Source organism: Tricharina praecox (assembly GCF_024521635.1).
Source record: "Tricharina praecox strain CBS 144465 chromosome Unknown BZA05scaffold_44, whole genome shotgun sequence".
NCBI lineage: Eukaryota > Fungi > Ascomycota > Pezizomycetes > Pezizales > Pyronemataceae > Tricharina > Tricharina praecox.
In genome coordinates, this window is record NW_026250446.1 from 26,670 (window position 1) to 49,250 (window position 22,581).

The 22,581-nt window shown below is 54.7% G+C and overlaps 6 protein-coding genes across 6 annotated transcripts; 2 read left to right on the forward strand and 4 right to left on the reverse strand.

Annotated features, from left to right (window-relative positions):
• Positions 1–1,606: 1,606 nt before the first annotated feature.
• Positions 1,607–3,286, reverse strand: BZA05DRAFT_449354 (uncharacterized protein; the record flags this gene model as incomplete). The annotated part of the gene is made up of 1 exon (XM_051487347.1): positions 1,607–3,286. The coding sequence occupies one exon, from the start codon at positions 3,284–3,286 to the stop codon at positions 1,607–1,609; it is 1,680 nt and encodes a 559-aa protein (XP_051334895.1).
• Positions 3,287–6,295: 3,009 nt separating this feature from the next.
• BZA05DRAFT_209264 (STAG domain-containing protein) lies at positions 6,296–9,503 on the reverse strand. The gene is made up of 4 exons (XM_051479594.1): positions 9,370–9,503; positions 7,857–9,317; positions 6,605–7,801; positions 6,296–6,484 (listed from the first exon to the last, which is right to left on the reverse strand). Exons 1-4 carry the CDS (start codon positions 9,397–9,399, stop codon positions 6,380–6,382), a joined length of 2,793 nt encoding a protein of 930 aa, XP_051334896.1. The 5' UTR covers positions 9,400–9,503; the 3' UTR covers positions 6,296–6,379.
• A 1,829-nt stretch (positions 9,504–11,332) lies between these two features.
• BZA05DRAFT_209328 (uncharacterized protein) lies at positions 11,333–12,329 on the reverse strand. The gene is made up of 2 exons (XM_051479596.1): positions 11,968–12,329; positions 11,333–11,902 (listed from the first exon to the last, which is right to left on the reverse strand). Exons 1-2 carry the CDS (start codon positions 12,207–12,209, stop codon positions 11,461–11,463), a joined length of 684 nt encoding a protein of 227 aa, XP_051334897.1. The 5' UTR covers positions 12,210–12,329; the 3' UTR covers positions 11,333–11,460.
• On the forward strand, positions 12,161–13,535 carry BZA05DRAFT_209324 (UreD urease accessory protein-domain-containing protein). Its single transcript, XM_051479595.1, has 2 exons — positions 12,161–12,684; positions 12,749–13,535. Exons 1-2 carry the CDS (start codon positions 12,450–12,452, stop codon positions 13,444–13,446), a joined length of 933 nt encoding a protein of 310 aa, XP_051334898.1. The 5' UTR covers positions 12,161–12,449; the 3' UTR covers positions 13,447–13,535.
• Positions 13,536–16,388: 2,853 nt separating this feature from the next.
• BZA05DRAFT_449358 (uncharacterized protein) lies at positions 16,389–17,744 on the reverse strand (the record flags this gene model as incomplete). Its single annotated transcript, XM_051487348.1, has 4 exons — positions 16,389–17,234; positions 17,297–17,413; positions 17,483–17,613; positions 17,672–17,744. The coding sequence occupies 4 exons, from the start codon at positions 17,742–17,744 to the stop codon at positions 16,389–16,391; spliced, it is 1,167 nt and encodes a 388-aa protein (XP_051334899.1).
• A 1,441-nt stretch (positions 17,745–19,185) lies between these two features.
• BZA05DRAFT_432119 (uncharacterized protein) lies at positions 19,186–20,347 on the forward strand. The gene is made up of 2 exons (XM_051486214.1): positions 19,186–19,461; positions 19,522–20,347. The coding sequence occupies exons 1-2, from the start codon at positions 19,421–19,423 to the stop codon at positions 20,285–20,287; spliced, it is 807 nt and encodes a 268-aa protein (XP_051334900.1). The 5' UTR covers positions 19,186–19,420; the 3' UTR covers positions 20,288–20,347.
• Positions 20,348–22,581: the final 2,234 nt, after the last annotated feature.

Consider the following 22,581-nt stretch of genomic DNA (forward strand, 5'->3'; position numbering starts at 1 on the left):
TATCAACACTTCCGTCATCCGTTCTCACGGAGGTGGCGAGCGGCCTCTATCCGACACACACACCCCCGCGCCTTTCTGTCTATATTCCTTTCTTCTTCTTCTGGCTACGAGACACTGTACATTACTTCATTATACCACTTTTCTGGACAATTAATATCCACACCTGGTTTCAAACGCCTCTCAGCGAGAGGATATTAATGTATCTTCCGCATGGTCTCCAGTATTATTAATTATTGCACAGGATATTTGAAGTGCTGTGCGCAGAAGATGTGCTCTGCTAGTCGCAACGGCCTGCATTTTACGATCGACTCGTTACGGTTGCTCGGAGACGGAAACCCACACTTCCGGTTGGAAGCCTTCATCGTCTAGAAGCAGCCACACCATCATCACCCGCTTTCTTGCCTGTGCGGATCGTGCACATCTTCTCTCCTACTGCATCAGCCTTTCATCCTGCCCTGTCCAGACGCCCGAAATCGCGATCACATCTTCGCACTCGGGCTCCGTATTTCCCTTTCTTGACATCAGTTCTCGCAGAGTGCGATAGCATCGCGTCGGGAGCAGAGTAAGAGTGTTCATCGGGCCGCAGGATACTGTGTCTACAGCCGATACGAGGAAGTAGGCGATGAGGATATGCGGTGATAGTTTCTTGGAGCGGAAAGGCGGAAAACGGGGGAGAGAGGCGAGGGGCAGCAGGAGGAGCACGCCTATAGGCTCATACAGGTCTTTACTATCAATATACTGTTTGCTTGTGTCGGCTCAAGGCGGGTTGGCAGGGAAAGAGGCGCCGCGGGCGCCGCATCGGACTGTTCGGTACCGGGGCTTCCACCTCGACTGGCCAGGGCGGGCAGGAAAGGGAGTGCGTTGGTTCGCCATAGTCTAGACAGGCTGCACGCAAAACAAAACAGGAAGATCCCTCTCTCTTTTTACGGGAGTCGAACAGCTTTCTCTCTACCCGGGGTAACTAGCAGGAGAAGTCGGATCAGAGGTCGCGGTAGTCTATACAGGCCGTATGAGACAATTGCTTGATGCTTACTCTCTCTCTCATTGCAGTTGAATGGAAGGGACAAAGCAAGAACCTACTGCATCGTCTTATGTACTTTTGTCTGGCGCCACGACCATGGGTGCACTTCTCATCTGCCTCATCTCCGCGGTGCAGTATTGCGGTCAGTCCATGCTGACTTAAGGCACAGGATTTGCCGCGTGAAGTCATATACGACCGGCACGGCTCAATCACAACCAGCAGTTCCGACCCACGGCGAATACGCGCCGAATAGTCAAGCCCCCAACCACGACTACCCAAAAGAAGCAAATTTCAAAACTGCAAAAAGTCACGATGAGCAGCATGGTTTTTTTTACTTCTAACTTTTTTTCTGGATTTCTATTTTAAAAAAAAAACATGACAAATATTACACCCTTCCATAGTCTCCTCGTCTCACCATTAAAAACCTGGATCCGTCGGTCACCAGGAAAAGGTATGGACTCAACTGCAACTACACTCGAGCCTGGAAAATACTCAAGGCAGAGGGGAAAGGGGGGAAAGGAATTATCGAGGAAGCAACGCAGAAAGCAACGCAGAAATGCAAACATAGGAAATCGAGGACCTACCTTACAAGGAGGCCGTATAGACCTCCTCGAGCCGCTGCCTGACCTCTTGCAGCCACACACGTCCCTCTTCCAGTGTTGCCAACATGTACACCTCCGCCTGGTGTCGCAGTTGCTCCAGCTGCTGCCATCGCTGCTCGCAGAGCCCGATGAAATTCACCCCGCCCATGCGAAGCAACTCAGGCTGCTGCTGAGCCTGCCAGACCAACCTCTGATACGTCTCCAGCAGGTCAGCCTCGCTCTGCATGTTGACCACAGCTAGTACCTCCGACAGGTAGGCGTATTGAAATGAAACAATACGCTCGTACTCCCGCTCATGGAGCTGGTACTCCTGCAGAAGTTGCTGCCGCAACGTCATCAGAGGGGTGCTGCTGGCTTCCGGCTGCTGCTGCGACTGCCGCTGCAGTTCTTCGTACCGTCGCAGCGCTTGGACCTGCCGCTCCTCGTAGATCCTCAGACCCGTCTCGAACTGCTGCTGACGCTGCTGCTCGGTCTGGGCGACGATCGTTGGAGGCGCGGACGAGATCACTGGCCCCGGTACCGGCGACTGTTCCCTCTGAGACTCAGCCTGCAGTGGCTGTGGCTGGACAGGGGTAGGTGCTGGCCCAGGAGCAGAAGTAATCGGCGCAAGTTGCGCCGGAGTCTCGGCTTGGGCTTTCGCCTGAGCCGAGACCTGGGCCTGAGCCTGAGCTTTGGCTTGCGCCTGAGCTTGGGCCAGAGCCTGGGCCTTCGCTTGCGCGATAGCCACAGCTTTTGCCCGCTTCTTTGCTAGAAGCCGGGCGTTCTTCTGCTCCGCCTGGGCTCTGGCTTGTGCCTGAGCCTGAGCGTCGGCATTTGCTTTCGCAATTGCCTCAGTTGTGGTCTGTGCCAGCCTCTGCTTGTCCGCATCACCGGCAAGTTCCCGAGCTTTGGCATCGACTTCCGCTTGGGCTTGGGCAAAAGCCCTCGCCTTCACATCCGCTTCCGCCTGAACTCGTTCACGAGCCTCAGCTTCCGCCTGTGCCTGCTTCTGGCGGGCCTCCTCATCGGCCTGTGCGCGAGCACGAGCCTTGGTGGCCGCCTGAGCCTTGGCTACTGCCTCTTTCTGGAGGTTCATTTCATTGGCCCATGCCTGAGCCTTGGCCGCTGCTTCCGCTTGCGCTTGGGCAACAGCCCTCGCCTGCGCTTCCGCTGCCGCCTGTGCCCAAGCTACCTCCGCGTCGGCTTGGGCTTGGGCTAAAGACCTCGCCTGTGCCTTCACATCACGGGCCCGCGCCAGAGCTTGCGCTTCCGCGTCCGCTTGGGCATGAGCAAAAGCCCGAGCCCTCGCCTCCGCTTCTGCCTGTGCCCGAGCACGTGCTGCCTTCATTTTCTCCATGGCCTTTGCCTGACGCTGGAGCTCCGCCTGACGCTGGAACTCACCCTGAAGCTGGAGTTCAGCCTGACGCTGGAGTTCAGCATCACGGGCCCTCACCTGAGCTTGGGCATCCGCTTCCGGCCAGGCTTGGCCAAAAGGCCCCGCCCTGGCATCCGCCTCCGCCTGCTGCCTAGCACGAGCCTGAGCATCCACCCTACCCATTACCTCCGCTTCTGCGAAGGTCCTGGGCTTCGGCCTGGGTTGGATCTCCCAGGTCAGGATCTGTCTGAAGGCTCCTCCAACCTTCGTCTTCGTCGCCTTAGATAGATCAGTGCGCGTATCGGCCATCTGCTTCATCAGCCGAATCTCATCCGCTAACCGTGCGACAGCCACACCATTCCCCTTCTGCCAACAATCTTGGGCGGCCACCACGAGCTCTTCAGCCCGCTTGACCACGCCCCTGTCGCGCAATATGGACAAGGCTGCGGGATATGGGGAAGGGGGAGGGGGAGGGGGAGGGAGGGCAAACCCAGAGACGGGCCAACGCGAATTCTCAGCGTGCGGCAACTTTGCGCCGTCTGGATCCTCGGTCGCCCGTCTCTTCGACCTGGTGCTAGCACTAAGGTGGACGGCGTGACCGGGTCCAGGAACGGACGCAGGTACTGGGGGGGCAGGGGGGGGCAGAGGGGGAGGAGGGGGAGGGAGGGAAAGTGGTTGACATCCCGTCCGGGACGTCCTCTCAGGTGGAGCCCCTTCAAGTTCGTCGGTCGCTCTTCGTTTGACCATTGTGTGTATGGGAAAAAAGAAAATGTGGGGAAACGATTGTAGCAGGAGGTGGAGGGGGATATGTCAAAGGAAGTGCGATGTAGAAAAAAAAGGAAAGGGAAGAAGGGGTGGAGATGCATTGTTTTATAGGTGAATCTGCTATCGGCGAAAACCTGTTTTCGACCTCAACTAGCCGCTGCAGCCCTTCATATGCTGTCATTCGCCACCTGTAGGAAAAACAACTATTTGGCCGATAGTCAGATGACTGAGGTCGCGTAGGGCAAGGTCTCCATGCCCTATACACGTAGTAGAACATATATTCTCCCTTGTTTCGCACCAGACTTATTCCTATCGTAAATAACTAGCGACACATCACATTTGTCTCGTGACAACTAAAAAAAACTTGACATCTGTCACGTAACCACCCATCATCCAGTCCATAACAGCGAATCCCGTACTGAGGCCATGCCAGCGAATCCATTATTACAGTCTCCCTAGCAGCCAGCGAATCTAGTACAGTGCAATGGCAGCGAATCCAGAAGAGAGGACCCGGTAGCCAAACAAGTAGAGAGAGCATGGCAGCGAATCCAGTACAGAGCCATGGCAGCGAATCCAGTGGAGAGCCCTGGGAACGAATCTAGTATAGAGTCATGGGAGCGAATCTAGCACACATCCATGGGAACGAATTTAGTACAGACCTATGGGAGCGAATGCTGTGAAGAGGCCCTGGGGATTCTCAGCAAGCATCTTTAGGTGATGGCAACGCCTGCCGCCCATTACCTGTGTCGTTGCGGAAGGCATGGCGGAACCGCGACAGGATAATGATTGCTGGCGTGGCCCATGAGTGTATATAGTACACAGCCTGCAGGCGATGACGAATTTCCCACGCCAAATGACCACCACATTCGCGGCGAGAGAGACGAGGAGGCATGTTTCTTTGGTACTCAAATGTCATTGTCAGCGACTCCATACATCTTAATCCATCATGGTTGGCGAACGGCGAGGGTTCGTTGTTAACAGAGCCTCACGACTACATTCGCTGCCATGGTCTCTCTACTGGATTCGCTCGCGGGATTTTACTCTACCGGGAGCTGACTGCGACGCTATTTTGTTAATGCGAAATGTGAATAGATTGATACTATGAGAAGGAGAGTGTTTCCCGCTCGCGGCGCTCCACCGCCGATCACTCGGCCACTTGCGGCGCCGCATATTTTTGGTAGGGTAATGAAACCTCCCCTTTTGGCGATGACTTCACCCAGACTTTAGTGCCGAAGTGAAAACGCTGTACCCGGCAGAGCGAATTAGCGTTGGGGTTTAAACTAGCTGACTAAACGTCTGGTGCCAGATAATATTCTCCCGCTATCTGTGGACAGTATCATAATCATTTTTAGCTTTTTTGAATGACGAATTATTGAAAATTGTCTGGATCATCGCAGCATACAGGCACCGTTGGTGTGGAATCTATCCCCTTCTCTTAGTCCAGCGGCAAGGAATCACCCGCTTTCCCGAACCTCCAAACATCATCCCTGATATCACACAGTGGAACTCCGCCAGACCGCATGCAAGATCGCGGCTGGAATCGTAAGTATTATCACGAATACCCCGCATTGTGCGCTCGCAAGATTCGGACGCGAAGACCATGCAATCACTGCAGATCACTCGTCTATGTGATTCGCACCCATTGTCAAGAAAAGTGGTATCGCGAGATAGTGTATTGGTTGTCAGACACGGCGGAAAGAAAGGTTTATATACAGAAAGGCTCAGGGATACCTCGGATAGAGGCCCCACGCCGCCGCTCGGCACCTTCGTGTGAGAATGGATAACGGAAGTGTCTCGACATGGCGAGTGATCGTTCATGACCCGGTCCGCGGAGGTGGCGCGGTACACGGAAGTTCGTGAGATTATGACACCCATCGTGGAACTCGTTGGCGTCACCTTCGACCGCGTGATGACCACTCTGTATCTCTTAAGTGCTCTGCAGTGTGTAGACGAGATACCTGCCGTCGGGCGAGGATGAATTAGTAGCTTGCCGCTATTTATCTGCATGGATAGGGCCGAGTGTGTTTTTCGGCGACTTCCTTCCTCTCTCCCGGTTCGGCAACTGATTATCCCAGAAATCGCAGTTCCTCCACTAAACAAACATGCCGTACGGTGTCACGTCATGTGCTGTCGAGAAGGTATCGACGTACTTTTGTTTCTGGTCGACTCGACGAAGGGCGAGTGAGAGCTAATGCATGTGGCTGATAGTGGCTGATAGTGGGTCCGGGTGGCTTTGGTGGCTGAGTGTCTCTGAGTGTGGCTGAAACTGGCAGTGAGCGACTGGGCGTGGCTGAGCTTGCTGAGCGTGGCTGCTCGCTGCTGGCCGTAGATAGTGGACGACGGTGACTCCGCGACGGACGTGTGTTGTTTACCGTCGCTCAACACCATGGTCACTCTCCGCCGTAGTCCACGAGTACTCGTACCCCATAAGCCCAAAAGAATCATAGGTATTACCGCCCGACAACACATGTGCAGAAAAGCAAGTTTACCAACGCGACGCGACCAGCATTCGCACCATAGCAATCCCCCCCCCCAACCGGCAAAACTTCCAAACGTCCATACAGAAAGAAAAAAAAACAGTCACGACTTATCAAGACATCGACGAAAATGACCTATCCGATCCTATCCTATCCTATCCTACTCCGCATCCTCCATCACCTCGTCATCATCCTCATTATTTTCAGGCTCATGTTTCTCTTCCTCTTCTTCTTCAACGTGCTCTTCCTCTTCTTCCTCTTCTTCCTCCTCTTCCTCGGCCACCTCCTCGTCCTCCTCCTCGGCCGCCACCTCCTCTACGTGCTCTTCTTCTTCCGCAGCCTGCTTCCGCAGCTGCTGCTCCTCCTCCGCCGCCGCCTCCTCAGCAGTCCTCTTCCTCGTCGGGCGCTTCGCCTGTTTCCGCTGCGCGCCGGCGACACCGGTCGAAAAGCTTTCCAGGAAGTCGATGATGCCCTTGTAGCTCATTCCCAGCAGAGCCTTATTCTTGGTCAACCGAATCTTGACCTTCCTCACATCCAGGACCTTTGCCGCCGCCGAAATGACCATCTTATTCGCGGCCTCGCACAGACGCTGCTCGAGCATGAGCTGTACACTCTTCTCCGCGATCTCGACGTTTTCGTCGTCGTCGACCGGCGGTGCGTCGTCGTCAGGCTCCAGTTCTAGGCCGCTGCGCTTGGCGAAATCGGTTTCTAGCGCGGTGAAGACTTTGAGGATCGTGGCTTGGGTGGGTTCGTCGAGCGGGCCGAAACAGGAGGATAACCGGTCGATCTCGGACATGCGGAAGGAGGTGGCCAGGTTGAGGATCGCAGACATGAACGCGACGTTCATGCTGTCGGCGGACTTCTGCTCAAAGAGAAGCGTCTTGGTGCGAGACATCATCTGCTTGCCGCGCTTGATGAGTTCGTCGATGGCGGATTCATCTCTGTCTTTTTCGGTGATCTTCCACATGAAATAGTAGCTAAGCGCTGCCAGAGTGTGACAGGTGAGCTCCATCTCAAGTTCTTCGGAGCTGTAGGGCCGGGCGAGAATCGAGAGGAGGATGTCGACGGGAACGGTGTGTTTCCCACCTGCGGAGGTCGCGGTGAGTAGTGTCTCCAAGACCTCGGTGCAGTTCCAGACACTGAGGAGGTGCTCGAGTCGTCGCACGGTACCAATCAACGTCTCGAGCGCAATCTCCGAGAACACCGCTGTCGCCGGATCCTTGCCACCGATGGTAGTGCCGAGAACACTGACAATGTCATCCTGCAGCTGTCCGACCTTTGCATCGGTAACCTCCTTGAGATCCTCGAATTGTTTGGCGACCTTCAAGGTCAAGCAGGCCTCCTTGAGAACGGTCTCGTCCGCGTGTGTGCGAATCTGACGGAAGATCTCGTCGAGAAGAGACGAGTAGGCGGCGTCCTGACGGAGCTCTTGGAAGACATCCATCTTCAACAGCTGGGCGATACGCAAGACGGTAGACGCCGCATCTGCCACGGGTCCGAACTTCTTCAACATGATCGGAAGGAACTGCATAAGGCTACGGTAGACGCTGTCGTTGTATTTCTCGATCTCCTTTGCCGTGCGCTGTGCAATGAAAATTAGCTGAGTTCAAATAAACTGTTAGGGACGGTAAACGTACAACTTTGGTAGACCTCCGCGCCTGGTCCGGACCCTTGTGGAGGGTACCGATAACACTGGACTGCAGGATCTGCAGCATCAACACATCCTCGTTCGTATCCAGCGCAACAACCCTCTTGATCCTCGAGTCGATATCGGCAGCGGAAACACTGTCATCTCCATTGACAGCGGAGTTGGCAGAGTGATCGTAGAGAATGTAGCGCGTCAGACCCTCCCAATCGCGGACCTCGTCGATGGCGTCCCACAGTGCTGCTCCGGCAAGGGAAAACCGGCTGACGATCTCGTTGACCTTGATGGCGAGGTTCTTGTTTCCCGCAGAGATGAGATTTCGGGGTATGTCGTCTCCGCCGTTGGTTTTGTCGTTGTCGTACATCATCAGCGCTTCGGCCAAACACTTCAGCTTGATCCAGGAAAGAGTGGGTCCGTCATGTTCCTCGTCGTGTTCCTCCCCGCCTATCACCTCCTGCACAACCTCCAGACCACCGAGTTCTTCGATCTTGAGGTTATACATCTCGTTCAAGTGGGCGACGAAAAACGGCACAACAGCCTTGCGCACCTTCTGCTCCGAGTCGAACAGTAAACGTCCAACGGTGGCGATGTCTTCCGGCTCGAGGTATCCGACCTCGCGGGCGACACACAGAAGCTCGACGGAGGTAGCGCGGACACTGGTATCCACATCGCGAGTAGCCATCTCGATCAACATTTCCTTGTGCTTATCCATAAACACGCGGAAACACCTGGTGCTGACATTGTTCTTCTGGAAAATCTTGAGCAACGCCTTCGTGATTTCGGCCCGCGTGGAAGCGGTCGGGTCGCACATCGTCCAGCTGAGGTACCGGATGTATGAACCATCGAAGAAGACTTCCGGAAGGATTACAGTCCACTTGGTGAGCTCGCGCGCACACTCGATGCGAATCTTGGGATCGCAGTCGCGTGACCGCAGGGGAAAGAAGGACTCGAAGATATCCAGCAATAACTTCTCCACGGCTTCACTCTTCTCCTCACCTTTCTCCAGTCGTTCCGCGAGAGAATCGATTCGGGCTTGGTTCGGCGCCTCGTTCGTTCGCTCGGCCTCAAGCTGCCGGTTCGTAGTTCCATTCGTCCGGCGGAGATCGGTCGCTTGCTGGGCAAGGTGGGTGATCATTTCTAATGCGATGATTGTCGAAGTGCTCCGGAAGGCTCGTACGTGGCGGTGGCAGAGAGTAGCGATACAATGCGGGAGTGCTGCCATCAGCATTGGATCCTTGACCAGCAAGTCTCCCGACACGATCGCAGCAACGAGCGATTCGAGGAAGTCGGAAAGACGCGGTCGAAACTTGCGGAACTGGGCCTTCTTCGATACGAGAGGATAGTCGGCGATGTCTAGTTCGATGAAATCCCGCTCGACCTGCACCAACGCCTCAGCAGCTGCTTCATTGTCTTCCGTGTCGTAACTATCGACTGCGAGATCACATCCACAGCACTGGTTTCGCCGTTAGTCCGGCATACTTTTGGATCTCGTTCGCGGATCGTACCTTGAAAATGAAATTAACCATCTCCGTCATCCCTGCGGACCTGTCTGCTTGGTACTTCGAGAACCATTCGTTGGCGATGTCGTCGAGGTCGCTATTCTCGGTGAACACCTTGGCTACAAGAGAAACCGTTAGCAGTCGATCAGAGACCCTCACGCCAGACGCGTCACGGATGATCAAGCTGACGGGTCAGAGGCAGACATCGCACTCACAGAACATATCCCCATCGATGACAGCCGCCTTCAAGACAGCTTTCCCATTTGGCACCTTCTTCTTCTCCTTCGGAGGTGCTTTCCTGCGCGGCTCCGCAGGGGTATGGCCATCTTCCGTCGCGCTCGAATCGACAGTCCGTGGGCGCGCAACCCTCGCGGGCACTGGTCCACCGAGCGTCCTGACCCTCTTCGTAGCCGGTTTTGAGACGCCTCCCCCGCGCTTGCCACCGCGAGTACCTGCTCGGTTCCCGCGCTGACTCTTTTCCGCCTTCCCCTCTGCGGCGGCCGCCTTCTTCTGTTTCTTTCGCATCTCCTTGAGCTCCTCCTCATCCGGCTCGCCCTCAGTACTCTCGTCTTCATCGAAAGATGAAAGCGCTTCCTCATCCTCCTCTTCCTCCTCTTCCTCCTCATCTGCGTCTTCTCGTTCATCCTCTTCTTCAGCAGCCTTCTCACCGTTCTTCTCCTTCTCCCCTGTAGCCTCCTCCCCCTCATCCGCTTTCTCCTGTTCATCCTCCTCCGCCTCCTCTTCCTCTTCCTCCTCTTCCTCGTCGCTGCTCTCCTCCCTAACAACCCTCTTCCTCTTTTTACGCGTCGCGGTTTCCTTCAGCGCGTCTTCATACATGGTCTTGACCGGCTTAGACACACGACCGGAACGGCGCCGATTCGCATTGTCGCTCGCGGACGGCGCCGGGGTGTTCGACGCGTCGCGACGGGGCTGGGGCAGAGGATCCTCAGTGTCGCTGAGGGACGAGAGTGAACTAGTGTCATCGTCGTCGTCGACCTCCATGGTCTCTGCCTCTGCGACGGCGGCTGTGGGGGGAGTGGACTTCGTTCTCGAAGCTCGCGACATCGTGATGGATCGTGGAAAGGTGTGAGCGGGTTACGTGTTGCAGAGAGGAGACCCTGAGTATGGCGATGGGGTCGGGTCAGTGATCGGGTCAGGACGCGGTGGGATGGGTCGCGTGGATGGGTCGGCGGGTGATTCGTTGGAAGATAAACTTATTGTCGGACGAGGCGCGTGGTTGGGACGTGTAGGATCTGTGAGTGGCGGGCGATGAGCATTGCGGATGCGGCTCAAGCGAGGTGCCGGGAGCGCTGGGGTCGGTCGTGGCGGAAAAACTAGGAGGACCGACAGAAATTATCGGAGAGAAAGACAATAAATTCTTCCCTGTCCAGTATTTACGGGGACTATTGCCCTGTCCCAACCGATGTCGTTACGTTTTCTTGCACGCGATCGGTTGGTGCCTGTTGCGGTCGCGTGCGCGTCGAGGACGATGACGATGTGCACGGAACTGGTGTTTTGGCTTCATATATGATCTGAGACTTTCCCTCCAACGCGCAATGGCCTCGGTTCAGTCGACCCAATTGCACAAGGACATACCTTCAGACGTACTTCGTCACCTGACCCCTCCATCCCTTCCCCGCCCTCCCCGCCCTCCGTGCTACATCCCCCATTTCCAACACCCTACACCACAACCACCAACACGACCGCCACCACAGATATGAACAGTTCCGCACTTCTTCCTTCCACAGCTGTCCACCGATATCATCCCGTTCGACGACTCGACCGACTCGCAGAATAACAGCGACCACGCCGTCCAGTACGGAAACTTTACCGCTGGTCATGAGAGTTCATTGTACGCAGGATCCAGCGGTTTCACTCGAGAGAAGGTGTTCAATGGTCGCGATTACTCGTGATTGCAACGGCATGGTATGTTCAGTGCTACATGTCCTTTCCTGCTGCTCTCGGGGAGATGGGATTCCACAGTCCACAGCATTTTGCTCTAACGCGGCGGGTTTCGGTGCGCTGACGGTTACTAGGGCTCTACTGCAGAACCGGTCGATCTGGAGATGTTTTGAGCAACGGCCAACCGGCGATCGTTTACCACTCGATGCTACAGCCGAGTTCACGAGACGACGCCATCCGGCATCTGCGCGCACGGCCTCTTGCCCAGCCCGAAACACTTGCGGCCTCTACTGCATCTGATTCCCATCCCCTGCCCGCCGCACAGCCGCCAGTAGAATTATCACGACGGGATTCATGTCGTGTAGGGTGGTGGGCAGTGGATCGAAGAAGGTGCGAATCTCGGACACGATATCGATGGTGTGGCCCACGGATGGTCATCCGCCGCCAGGGCTTGCGGGATTTGACGGTGCTGGGGCCGGCAGTCGGAATGGAATCGGCGGGATGACGGTTTTCACGATCCTGGGGAGAGGGCAACACGACGAGTCGCTGGAGATCAAGGTATTCGTTGGGTTGGTGGGTAGCTCTCCTGGTCTGGACTGTGCACATGTGCCGATGAAACCCGGGTATTAGTATGACGCTGGGAGAGTACGATTGGGGTGAACCAGAAGTCGTGAAGGTATGTCATCGAACGGAGAGGCTCACTAGTTTAGCCTGTGAGGTGACCACGGGTATCTTGACAATGCGGAGAGCCACGGCATCCTGGTGGAAAGGCATAAGTAATGGCGGGGCGAAGGGGATGGAGGTCGAGGGATCGTGAAGTGATGAGTCGGAGATAGTCGCGGGAGCGGGGCTAGGATCCCAAGCGTGTGCGGGGTTGCAGGGGCTGCTCCCGTGTGCAACCGACATCGACAGGGTAAATCATGACGTCTTCGGAACGTATACATAACTATGCGCGTACGTAACCCAACCGGCCAGTACTTATCTCGGAGCTGAAGATATCGATCGCCGTTGGATTCCGCGACACTCAATGTCTCTCGATATGATATGCACTTTCCATCTCGTCCCTACAGAGGTTGATTGAACAACACTCGGTACCACAATATCGGCTCAGTGATCTGCGCGGAATACCTACCCCGCACCAATAAGCTTCGCACATTTAGCTCCACCCCCGCGCTCCCTGGCAAATGAGCAGCGCACCCGGCCACGGCGTGATATGTGCACGTCTTTTACTTCCTGCGCGCCTGGTCTTGCCGTCGCTCTCGTTTCAGTACCCTCTCAAACTTATCTCGTCCTCAGTGCCGTCCTCAAAATGCCTTACCGTCTTCATCCTTAGCTACGGTGGAGGCCTCGTCTCGAACGACAAGATCGACCTTAGGATTACCGTTGAAGAAGCCGCGAAGCTGTGTTTATTGACTCAAGGTGTCTGAGCCTCCTCCTCTCCTCTCCAGCATGCCTGCGGGATAGTTGCTAACCATCCAGGCAGGCCACACCAAAGTTTTCAAGCAGAAAGACCCCTCCGATCGCACAACCCAAACGCTTACCTGCACGCTCGAGCCCCGTTCCTCGCTCCTCCTCCTACCCGACCCGATCCAACCCTTCGCCGCCTCAAACTACAAGCAACACCAACTCTTCCACCTTCCGGCCGACGACACCGCCTCGCTCATCGTCCTCGACTGGGTAACCGAAGGCCGATCCGCGCGCGGCGAGCACTGGAACCTATCCTCGTTTATCTCCCGGAACGAGTTCTTTTCTCCACCGAAGGGGGAGGGGCTTGCGCCGCGTCTGCTCCTGCGCGACTCGATGGTCCTCACCGGCGACGGCGAAGCCGGCAGGCTCCTCGAGCGCATGGAGTCGCAAACCGTCTTTGCGACGGTCATGATTCACGGACCTCTCTTCGTAAAGCTCGAGGAAGCGGTTCTAGAGAAGTTCAGGGATGAGCCCCGGATCGGCGGGAGGAACTTCGATAATCGAGGCGACTTCAAGAAAGACGACGAGCGCAAGGGCGGCGTTGTATGGACGGCGGCCCGCGTGAGGGGGTTTGTGCTGGTTAAGGTTACTGGGAGGGAATTGGAGGAGGTTAAGGTTTTCATTAGAGGATTGTTGCTACTCGGTGGTGGCACGGACGGAGACGGAGAGGTGGTGAGGAAGTTTGGCGAGGGCGCGTTGTTGTGCTTACAGTGAGTTTGGGTAACTTGGACGTAAATCTTGGATAAGGATAAGCAATGAGATTAGGTGTGTGCGCACCGCCACACCTGCCACATATTGACGCCACATTTTGATGCCACACCGAGTGAAAAATCTGCGATTGCCGGGGAGATGCTTCGTGCCTTCAGCCTGGCTTTTACCTTGCAGACTCCTCACAATCCGAGGAAGTCATCAGTTAGTCTGGAATCTATACCGATAAGTGTACGCCCAAGCACTAAGGATGTAGAAACGAGTCTCTTGGTGAGCTCCGCAGAACCGAACAATGAAAATACTATCAGACCAGACCTCGTAGTCCCACTCAGAGGCTCCCGGACCCTACAATCGAGTATCATCCAGCTGTCTCCTCGGCGCATGTAGGTACTCCCACACGTTCAACAACTCACCATCGCGAGCCTAACTGCGAATATGCGAGTGATATCGTATGTTCGTCCCGGGGGGGAAAACCTACGTATGAATGGACCACTATGGCCCAGGGTACCGTAGGATTGTACGGGGTAACTACTCACTCACTTCGGATCGTACAGGAAGCCAAGCGGCGTAAGATAGCGAGCTGATTTCATTACTCAATATCTTCAGCCGGGTGTTCGCAGCGGATGGACCAAGGGACAGTGTCACAGTGGATAGGCGGGCAAGCAGGCTACAGCACATGGAAGCAGGAGGAACAGGAAACGAGGAAACAGAAGAAATAAACTACATCTAATGAAATGAAAACAAGGTCCCAAGGCTAACTGCCAAACAAATCAAGAACTGTCCGACCTCCCCCCATGCTCGCCCCAAGATAGCCCAAAGATCACCATTTCGCCGGAGTGCCGACCTTTTTGCAAGTCGGACATTCAAACTTACTCCCGACGAGCACGTCTTTGGAGAGCAGACATTCCATGTGAATGCCTTGATGCTCAGACCTGCTCATTTTCGCTCCGGTATCCGGGTACACGGCGCGCTTACACAATGGGCACGGCCCGGCGCAGGTCCAGACTGAGGTCATGGCTGTGATGATTTCGAAAAGTGTAGTTGTTAAAGCGGTTGTTATAGAGGAACGATTATTGTGCGATGTGCGATGTGCGATGTTCGATGTCCGATGTGGGATGTGTGTGTATGAGCGAATGTCAGTTAATTCGTCGTTTCGTGTGTGTATGTGTGAATTTCAGGTAGGTGGTGGATGTTGAGCTGTTGTGGATGCTTGACTGTGGTGATGAGCGGGAAAGGAACGGAGGAAAGACGAGCCTTTATCTATGACAGACGGCGCTCGCAATTTAATGAGCTGCCTCTGTTCAGGCCGACAGAAAGTAAGAAGACACGGAGAAAGTAAGAAGACACGGAGAAAGTACTGTAACCACGCCGACTTTCAAAATATCAATGTAGCCCGAGACTCCAATGCGCTGTGCCGCCAAGAGTCGAACGCACGTTCCATGGCTACAACCCATCGACGACGCCATAGTCAGGATAACAGAGACTTCATCCCCTCGCATACAGCCAGGAAGGTGATGTTTCGTTTCTATGGCGGTACCGAGAAGGCTCCTGATATTCTGACATCAGGCATGGGAATTGTCCGTCCAGTCCGTCCTGGGTTACGCACCGGACGGGACCGTATTTCTCGGGCCCCGAACGGAAAACGGGGGCACTGGACAGATAAAACTACCGTAAAACCACCGTTGTGAGGGGAATCCGGTCTTGTGTGTTGAATTCTACTCGGAATCTTGATTTCCGACTACTTTTTCGTTTCTACGGCCGTGCCGAGAAGACTCCCGATATCCTGTTGCAGAGTCGGTATCTAATTCTGCACACCAAGGATCCCCAATCACGAACTTCCATTGATCCGATCTCTTCAGCCGAGTGCTCGCGGCGGATGGGCCAAGGCACAATGTCCCAGTGGCGAGGCGGGCATACAGCACATGGAAGCAGGAGGAACACGAAACGAGGAAACAGAAGAAACAAACTGGATGTAATCTAATCAAAAGACGATCCCAAAGCTAACTGACAAAGATATCAAGCACGTCTCAATCGCTCCCCATGCTCCCCCAAAAATCACCATTTTGCCGCTGTAACGGGCCTGCGGCAAGTCGGGCATTGATAGCCACACACGACGCGTACACCCTTGTTTTTTAGACATTCCATGTGAAAGCCCATATGCCCACACTTGCTCATTTTCGTTCCGGTACCTGGGTACGCGGCGCGATTGCACAACGGGCACGGCACGGCGTAGGTCCAGACTGACGACATGGCTGTGGGGGTTCCGAAAAGTGTAGTGGTGGAAAGCGGTTGTTGTAGAGGAAATAGTTATTGTGCGAGGTGCGATGTGCGATGTGTGTGTATGAGCGAATTTCAGGTAGGCGGTGGATGTTAAACTGTGACGATGGGCGGGAAAGGGACGGAGGAAGAACGGGCCTTTTTCCATAAAAAACAGAGCTCGCAGTTCAATGAACTGCCTATGTTCAGGCTGACAGAACGTAAGAAGACGCGGAGAAAGTATTGTAACGACCCAGACTTTCAAAATATCTTTCCTTGCTTCGAGTGATGGCCTGTGTCGGAGGCAATGCAACTTATGGAGGACTTTCGTGTTTCCCTCAGCTTACACGACGGCTGGATATGCCCGAGCGATGGCCATGGCCAGTGCTCCTCGCGGCTGTATGCATATGGTGCTGATGCACGCGTGGGACAGCGGTGGGGGGAGGTAAAGAGTCCGGAAGGGTGAGGATATGGTGAGATGTGGATAGTCTCCTCTGTGACACTCGAAATGATATCAAAGGGTACGTATGGAGAACATGAATCACAACAGGTGTTCGCAAAGATAGTGATCACGACTTCATTCGACTTGCGCCTGGTATCGTCTAAATTTACATGCCTCTTAATTCTTACAACCAATCAAACAATGCCATCAACATAAACCACGCTTAGCCCTTCCCAAAAATGCAAATCCCCTACAACTTCGCCTCAGCGTAAGTGGGGTAATCAGTGTAACCCTCGCGACCGGTGGTGTAGAAGGTGTTACGGTCGTATGGGGTGAACTCGAGGCCCTTCGCCAAACGGTGGGGCAGGTCGGGGTTGGAGATGAAGTAGCGACCGTAAGCGATGGCGTCTGCAGTGTTCGACTCGAGAGGCTGGAGAGAGTTCTCGGCGTTGAAGCTACCACAGGTGATGAGAGGGGTGTTCTTCAGGATCTCCCGGAAGGGCTTGATGGTAAGCATCTCCTCCTCGGTCTTGCCCTGCGCCTTCGCGAGCTCCCTGAGCTGCTGCTGCTTGACACTGTCGCTGTTCATGAGGTCGCTGCGGGGCTCGACCAGGTGCACGTAGGCGAGACCGCGCTTGTCGCACTCGGCCATGACGTGGCCGTACTGGCCGTGGATGTCCGAACTCTTGGTCTCCTGGTAGAAGCCGAAGGGGGAGAACCGGATTCCAACGCGGTCAGCACCGATGGCGGCGATGACGGCGTCGGTGACCTCAAGAGGGAAACGGGAGCGGTTCTCGATGGAGCCTCCGTACTTGTCGGTGCGCTGGTTGATGTTGTCACACAGGAACTGGTCGAGGAGGTAGCCGTTGGCGCTGTGGACCTCAACTCCGTCGAAACCGGCGTCGATGGCGGTCTGTGCGGCATGAACGTAGTCCTCGATTGTGATCTTGATGTCCTCGAAGGTCATCTCGGCAGCCTTAACACCAGGAAGGGGCCCCTTGGGGGTGAAGTAAACAACGTTGCCCTCGATTTCAGTGGCGGAGGAAGAAAGGGGAGTGCGACCACCCATGTTTGCCGGGTGCGCAACGCGTCCAATCTAAAGCAAACCTTGGTTAGTGAGAGACCAGATGCTGTGACGGCAAGGAAGGGAAAACTTACGTGCCACAGCTGGCAGTAGATGAATCCGCCTTTCTTGTGAACCGCGTCGGTAGTCTTCTTCCATGCGCGCTTCTGTTCCGGTGTGAAAATTCCGGGAACTCCGTGGTAGTTTCCACCCTGCATGAGCCGAGGTATTAGCTATCGCTGTACCACCTTGAGCGCGCCGGTGATGGGGATCGTAAATACCATAACAGAGATATGCGTAGCCTCGGAGATGAGCAGACCTCCGTCTGAGGCGCGCTGCGCGTAGTACTCGTCGACAAAGTCATCGGGGATATGCTCGGGCGAACGATCACGGGTGAGAGGGGCCATGACAACTATAAACGGACGTCGGTCAATAGAGCTCTCTTTCACGCCTGCAAGGTCAGATTGTACCTCTGTGCTTGAGTGTGATGTTGCCCAGCGTGAGCGGGGTGAAGAGCTTGGTGTTCTCGAGAGGGGAGGACATGATGGCGTGTAGGTGAAAGGTTTTTTGAGAAGATGAGATGATGGTATGGGGTTATTTGGCTTTCTGTCGAAGAATGACCTGAACATCTATCGCGGGGCAGGTCCTTTATAGTTCTCCCCGTTCGCCCTATCGTAGTTCCCTGGCATGGGCTAGATACTGACGCGATCCCGTCCTAACGCAGGCGGACATCACCATGAACTCCGACGATGGAGCTCGGAATACCGTGGATTGCGAATCGCAACCCTGCAAACTGGGGTTTGGTGTGCTTGATAATCCAACGCAAGGAACGAACTTTTCTTCCGCGTTCTGGCGCGCGGAGAAATAGCGCGAATCGGCTGGCTTACCCGTCACCGTTAGCTTGAGTAAATTTCCGGCTACGCGACCACCACCAACGGGGAGCCGTTACATACACACGACGTTAAAATAAGCAGCGGCCGATGACCGCTGACCGCCTGCCGTTCCCGCCATCTAAAACGTGTCGGCCAACCGTCCATACGGTACTGTGGTAGTCCACTGACAGGGCAAGCGCCACCGTGAAAATTCACACAACAATCACCCCTCATGGGATGGACGGCTTTCCGATCCGGCAACGCTGATCCACACGTGAACCTTGGCTGGCTATTCCGAATTCTATGGCCCCATTATGTGGTCGATCCCAGTTCGGCGATGTTCTTCGGTGAGCCGATCGCAAGGGTGCAAAGAACAGCCGCGTAACTGGTCAGTGCGTTTTTACGCATGTCCGAAGAAGAATTCAAGAACGTTGAAATCGCCTCTTGATTCCCCCAAGCTTCCTATTGGACGCGCCGGTTCCTGGAGTCAGGAATTCCGCACTAAGATCTCGACGGAGAGCTAGCGTGGTACGCGAATTCTGTCGGTGATCAGTGAACCCGGAGTTAACTTCATCAAGCACTGATACATACTAACGCGCCCCGTGTCTCGCTTGGAGACATCCGGCAGGAATGTGCCGTAGATGGGTTTCGATCACAGATCCGCAGCGGTATCCTGACGATTCGAGGCCATAGTGAGCTAGTTCTGACTCCTTCATGGGATCATGGTGAGTCGTAGGTGGGTTCGGTGGGCAGGGTTCGGAGCCGGGGGGATAGGTGCTGGAACAGCGATGTTCCGAGTTGAGAGTTGAGTTGCACCGTGTGCACGGATACGATGGCGAGCTCGGACGATGCTGTTTGCCTGCGATATCAGTGCTTCCGGCTCGGCAGTACGGCAATACCGAGGTTGGATTGATCAGCGCGACATACCTACAGCAGTGACTGATTACCGCTGCGTACCTGGATCGCAATGACGAACGAGAATCGCGCAACTCGCAACTCAAATAACCACCTTCTTTCGCGACGGTCTCGCTGTCCGGTGGGAGAGTCGGTCGTGTCATTCAGCTTGCTGGTATCTATGGAGGATAGGAAAGACGTCGCACTGCGGCTCGTCGTGAGATTCCTTCCGGACGCCTTATGACATAATGCGCGCCATCCCGGTGCGGTTAGCACATCCGTGCCCTTGCATGCGGCTCCAAAAAAACTCAGCGAAGCTGAATTCACCGCGAACGGTCACGAATCCGACTCCACCGCGAACGATCACAAATCCAACTCCACCACCACCAGTCTCCACACCATCTTGCCCCCTGCATAGCCTGCCTGCCTCACGTCGATCGTGCAATCGCTGCAATGGTCAACAAAAAAGCCCGCAACAAGGACCAAGAGCTGGAGTAACCCCACCCTCTCTCAACCACCCCGCTCCACCTTTGCTAACCTAACCGCACACGCAGCTTCGATCTCCCCCCGACGAAACTAGCCAAGACAGCCAACCTCTCGACAACCAAGGAACGTAAACGCAAATCGAAACCTGGCGCGAAACGATGGGAGGATGAGGATGACACGCCCAAGGCATTCGCGCGCATGATGTCTGGCGGTTCGAAGAGGAGTGGGCTGGATGAAGGAGGGGACAAGAAACGGAAACGGAAGCCGGAAGAGGAGAAGAAGACGACGCGCTCGGATCTCAAAATTCAGCCGGGCGAGTCCCTCCGGGAGTTCGGTCGGCGGGTGGACCAGGCGATACCGGTTGTGTTTCCGCGCGGCAACGGGAGTGCGAGGGAGAAGAAGAAGAAGAAGACGAAAGAGGTTGTGAAGGAAGATGAGGACGATAGTAATCTTGAGCCGGAGGAGGGTGAAGAGATCAACAGTGACGATGACGACGAGGAAAAGGATATGCTGCGGCAGGCGAGGGAAGGCTTTGAGGCGGCCAAGCGGAAGAGGGGAAAAAGACGCGGGGACAGCCCGGATCCATGGGCGGACCTGGAAAAGAAGAGGGAACAGATCAAGTTTGGAGACGTTGCTGCGGCGCCGCCTACGTTGAAGAAACCTCGGGCGCTGCTGTATCTGGGGGGTAAGGCGGCTGCGGCGGTGGATGTGGACGGCGTACCGAAGAGTGCAGGAAGTTTGGCGAAGAGAGAGGAGCTCGCCGGCCAGAGGAGGAACATCATCGAGGAGTATCGCAAGATGATGGCGGAGAAGAGAGCGAAGGAGGCTCTGTGATTGGCATCAGGGAGTGCTATAGCGTTAATACAGCAGCTTTCAGCTGGAATGAAGTTTCAGAAGCTTGATAGCTTTAGTCTGGTGTACAAACAAGTCTCTTCACATCTCCCGACACTCGCCGTTCTCTGCACGACACCATGCCAGGTCCTACTGAATGTCATATTGATCGGAATGATTAGGTCCTTTGGGGCCATGACAGTCCATTTCCTCCAGGAAAACCCGCTATTGGGCCAGCAGTCCTAGATATATCGATAGAGTTGCATTGAACGTGAAGATTTCGCGAAACGAAACCACTTTGACGGCAGCGGCACGACGCCACCGCGCCACATCAGTAATCTAATGAATCGCATCGACTATGAGATATCACTCGTCAGCCGACACCATCCCCGAGTTTCGTCAGCGCGAGCAGTTTGAAACAGTCGGACGTTTCCGAGATCATGGTCGCTCGGTGGATCTGATGAAAGCTGAGCTACCCAGAAACCACGGCAACACCGTGTAGGATTGACGAGAAGAAAGGCAACACGAAATGATTCATTGGGAACTTCATAACGGGATCTCTGGGAAAGCCTCGCGGCCGAGACATCCTGCAGGGGGTTTCACCTTCAGATACATCATCTTCCTGATTGTATACGAGCGGATGAAGTCTCTGTTGCGGTCTCCGCGGATTCGTCGATTGGTTTGTAGAGGAGGATACCTAGGTAGTTCATTAGGCTCTTCGCGGCATATCGCATCGGAGTGTTTGGCTAAATTTACGTTTTAAATGTCAGCGCCGTCACAATAATTTCTCTTGACCTGAACACAGGCAGTTCGTTGAATTGCGAGCTCCGTGTTTTAAGGATAAAAGGCCGTTCTTCCTCCGTCTCATTCCCGCTCATCACCATAGTTAAACATCTACCACAGTTCAGCACCAACCACCTACCTGAAATTCTCTCATACACGCACATCGCACATTACACGTTGAACATCGAACATCGAACATCGAACATCGAACATCGCACATCGCGCAACTATTTCCTTTACAACAAACGCTTTCCACAACTACACTTTTCGAAATCTTCACCACAGCTATGCCAATGTCGACCGGTGCCGGGCCGTGCCCGCTATGTAACCGCCCCGTGTACCCAGGTACCGGAGCGAAAATGAGCAAGTGTGGGCATTCAGGCATTCATATGGAATGTCTGATGTACAATAGCGTGCACGTCGGGAGTGGGTACGAATGCCCGACTTGCCACAAGCCCGGCACACCGACAAAATGGTGATCTTCGAGAGAGCACGGGGAGCTGTAGCGAGCGGTCGGACCGTTCTTGATTTGTTTGGCAGTTAGCTTTGGGTTCGTTTTTGTCATTTAGTTTTGGGACCGTCTTTTCATTACATTACATCCAGTTTATTTCTTCAGTTTTCTCGTTTGGTGTTCCTCCTGCTTCCATGTGATGTTTTCCCGCCTCGCCACTGTGACACTGTCCCTTGGTCTGTCCGCGGCGAACATCCGGCTGTAGAGATCGGAGTAATGAAAGTTCGTTATTGGGCAGCATTGTTGTGCAGAACTAGATATCCACTGTGCCACAGGATATCGGGAGCCTACTCAGTACGGCGGTAGAAACGAGACATCATTTTCCTAGCGGTATGCGAGGGGTTGAAGTCTCTTTTACGCTCACCGCTTTAGTGGAGAGTGCGTTCCGCTCTTCGCGGCACAACGCATCGGAGTTTTTGGCTGCCCATATTTACATTTCAAATGTCAGCGGCGTCACAATACTTTCTCCGCGTCTGCTCAGTTTCCGTCGACCTGGACGTAGGCCGTTCATTGAATTGCGAGCCCCGTATTTTATGAATAAAGGCCGACCCTTCTTCCCTCTCTTTCCCGCTCATCACCACAGTTCCACAACCACAACAGCTCAACATCCACAACCTACCTGAAATTCACACATCCACAAATAAAACCACGAATTACCTAAGATTCGCTCAAACACACACATCGCACATCGCACAACAACAACCATTTCCGCTACATCAATCACTTTCAACCACAGTTTTCGAAATCATCACAGCCATGCCAATGTTGACTGGCGCCGGGCCGTGCCCGCTGTGTAATCGCCCTGTGTACCCAGGTACCGGAGCGAAAATGAGCAAGTGTGGGCATTCCGGCATTCACATGGAGTGTCTGATGTACAACGGCGTGCACGTCGGGAGTGGGTACGAATGCCCGACTTGCCACAAGCCCGGCACACCGACAAAATGGTGATCTTTGGGCGAGCATGAGGAGCCCATGAGGAGTGGTTGGAACGTTCTTGATTTTT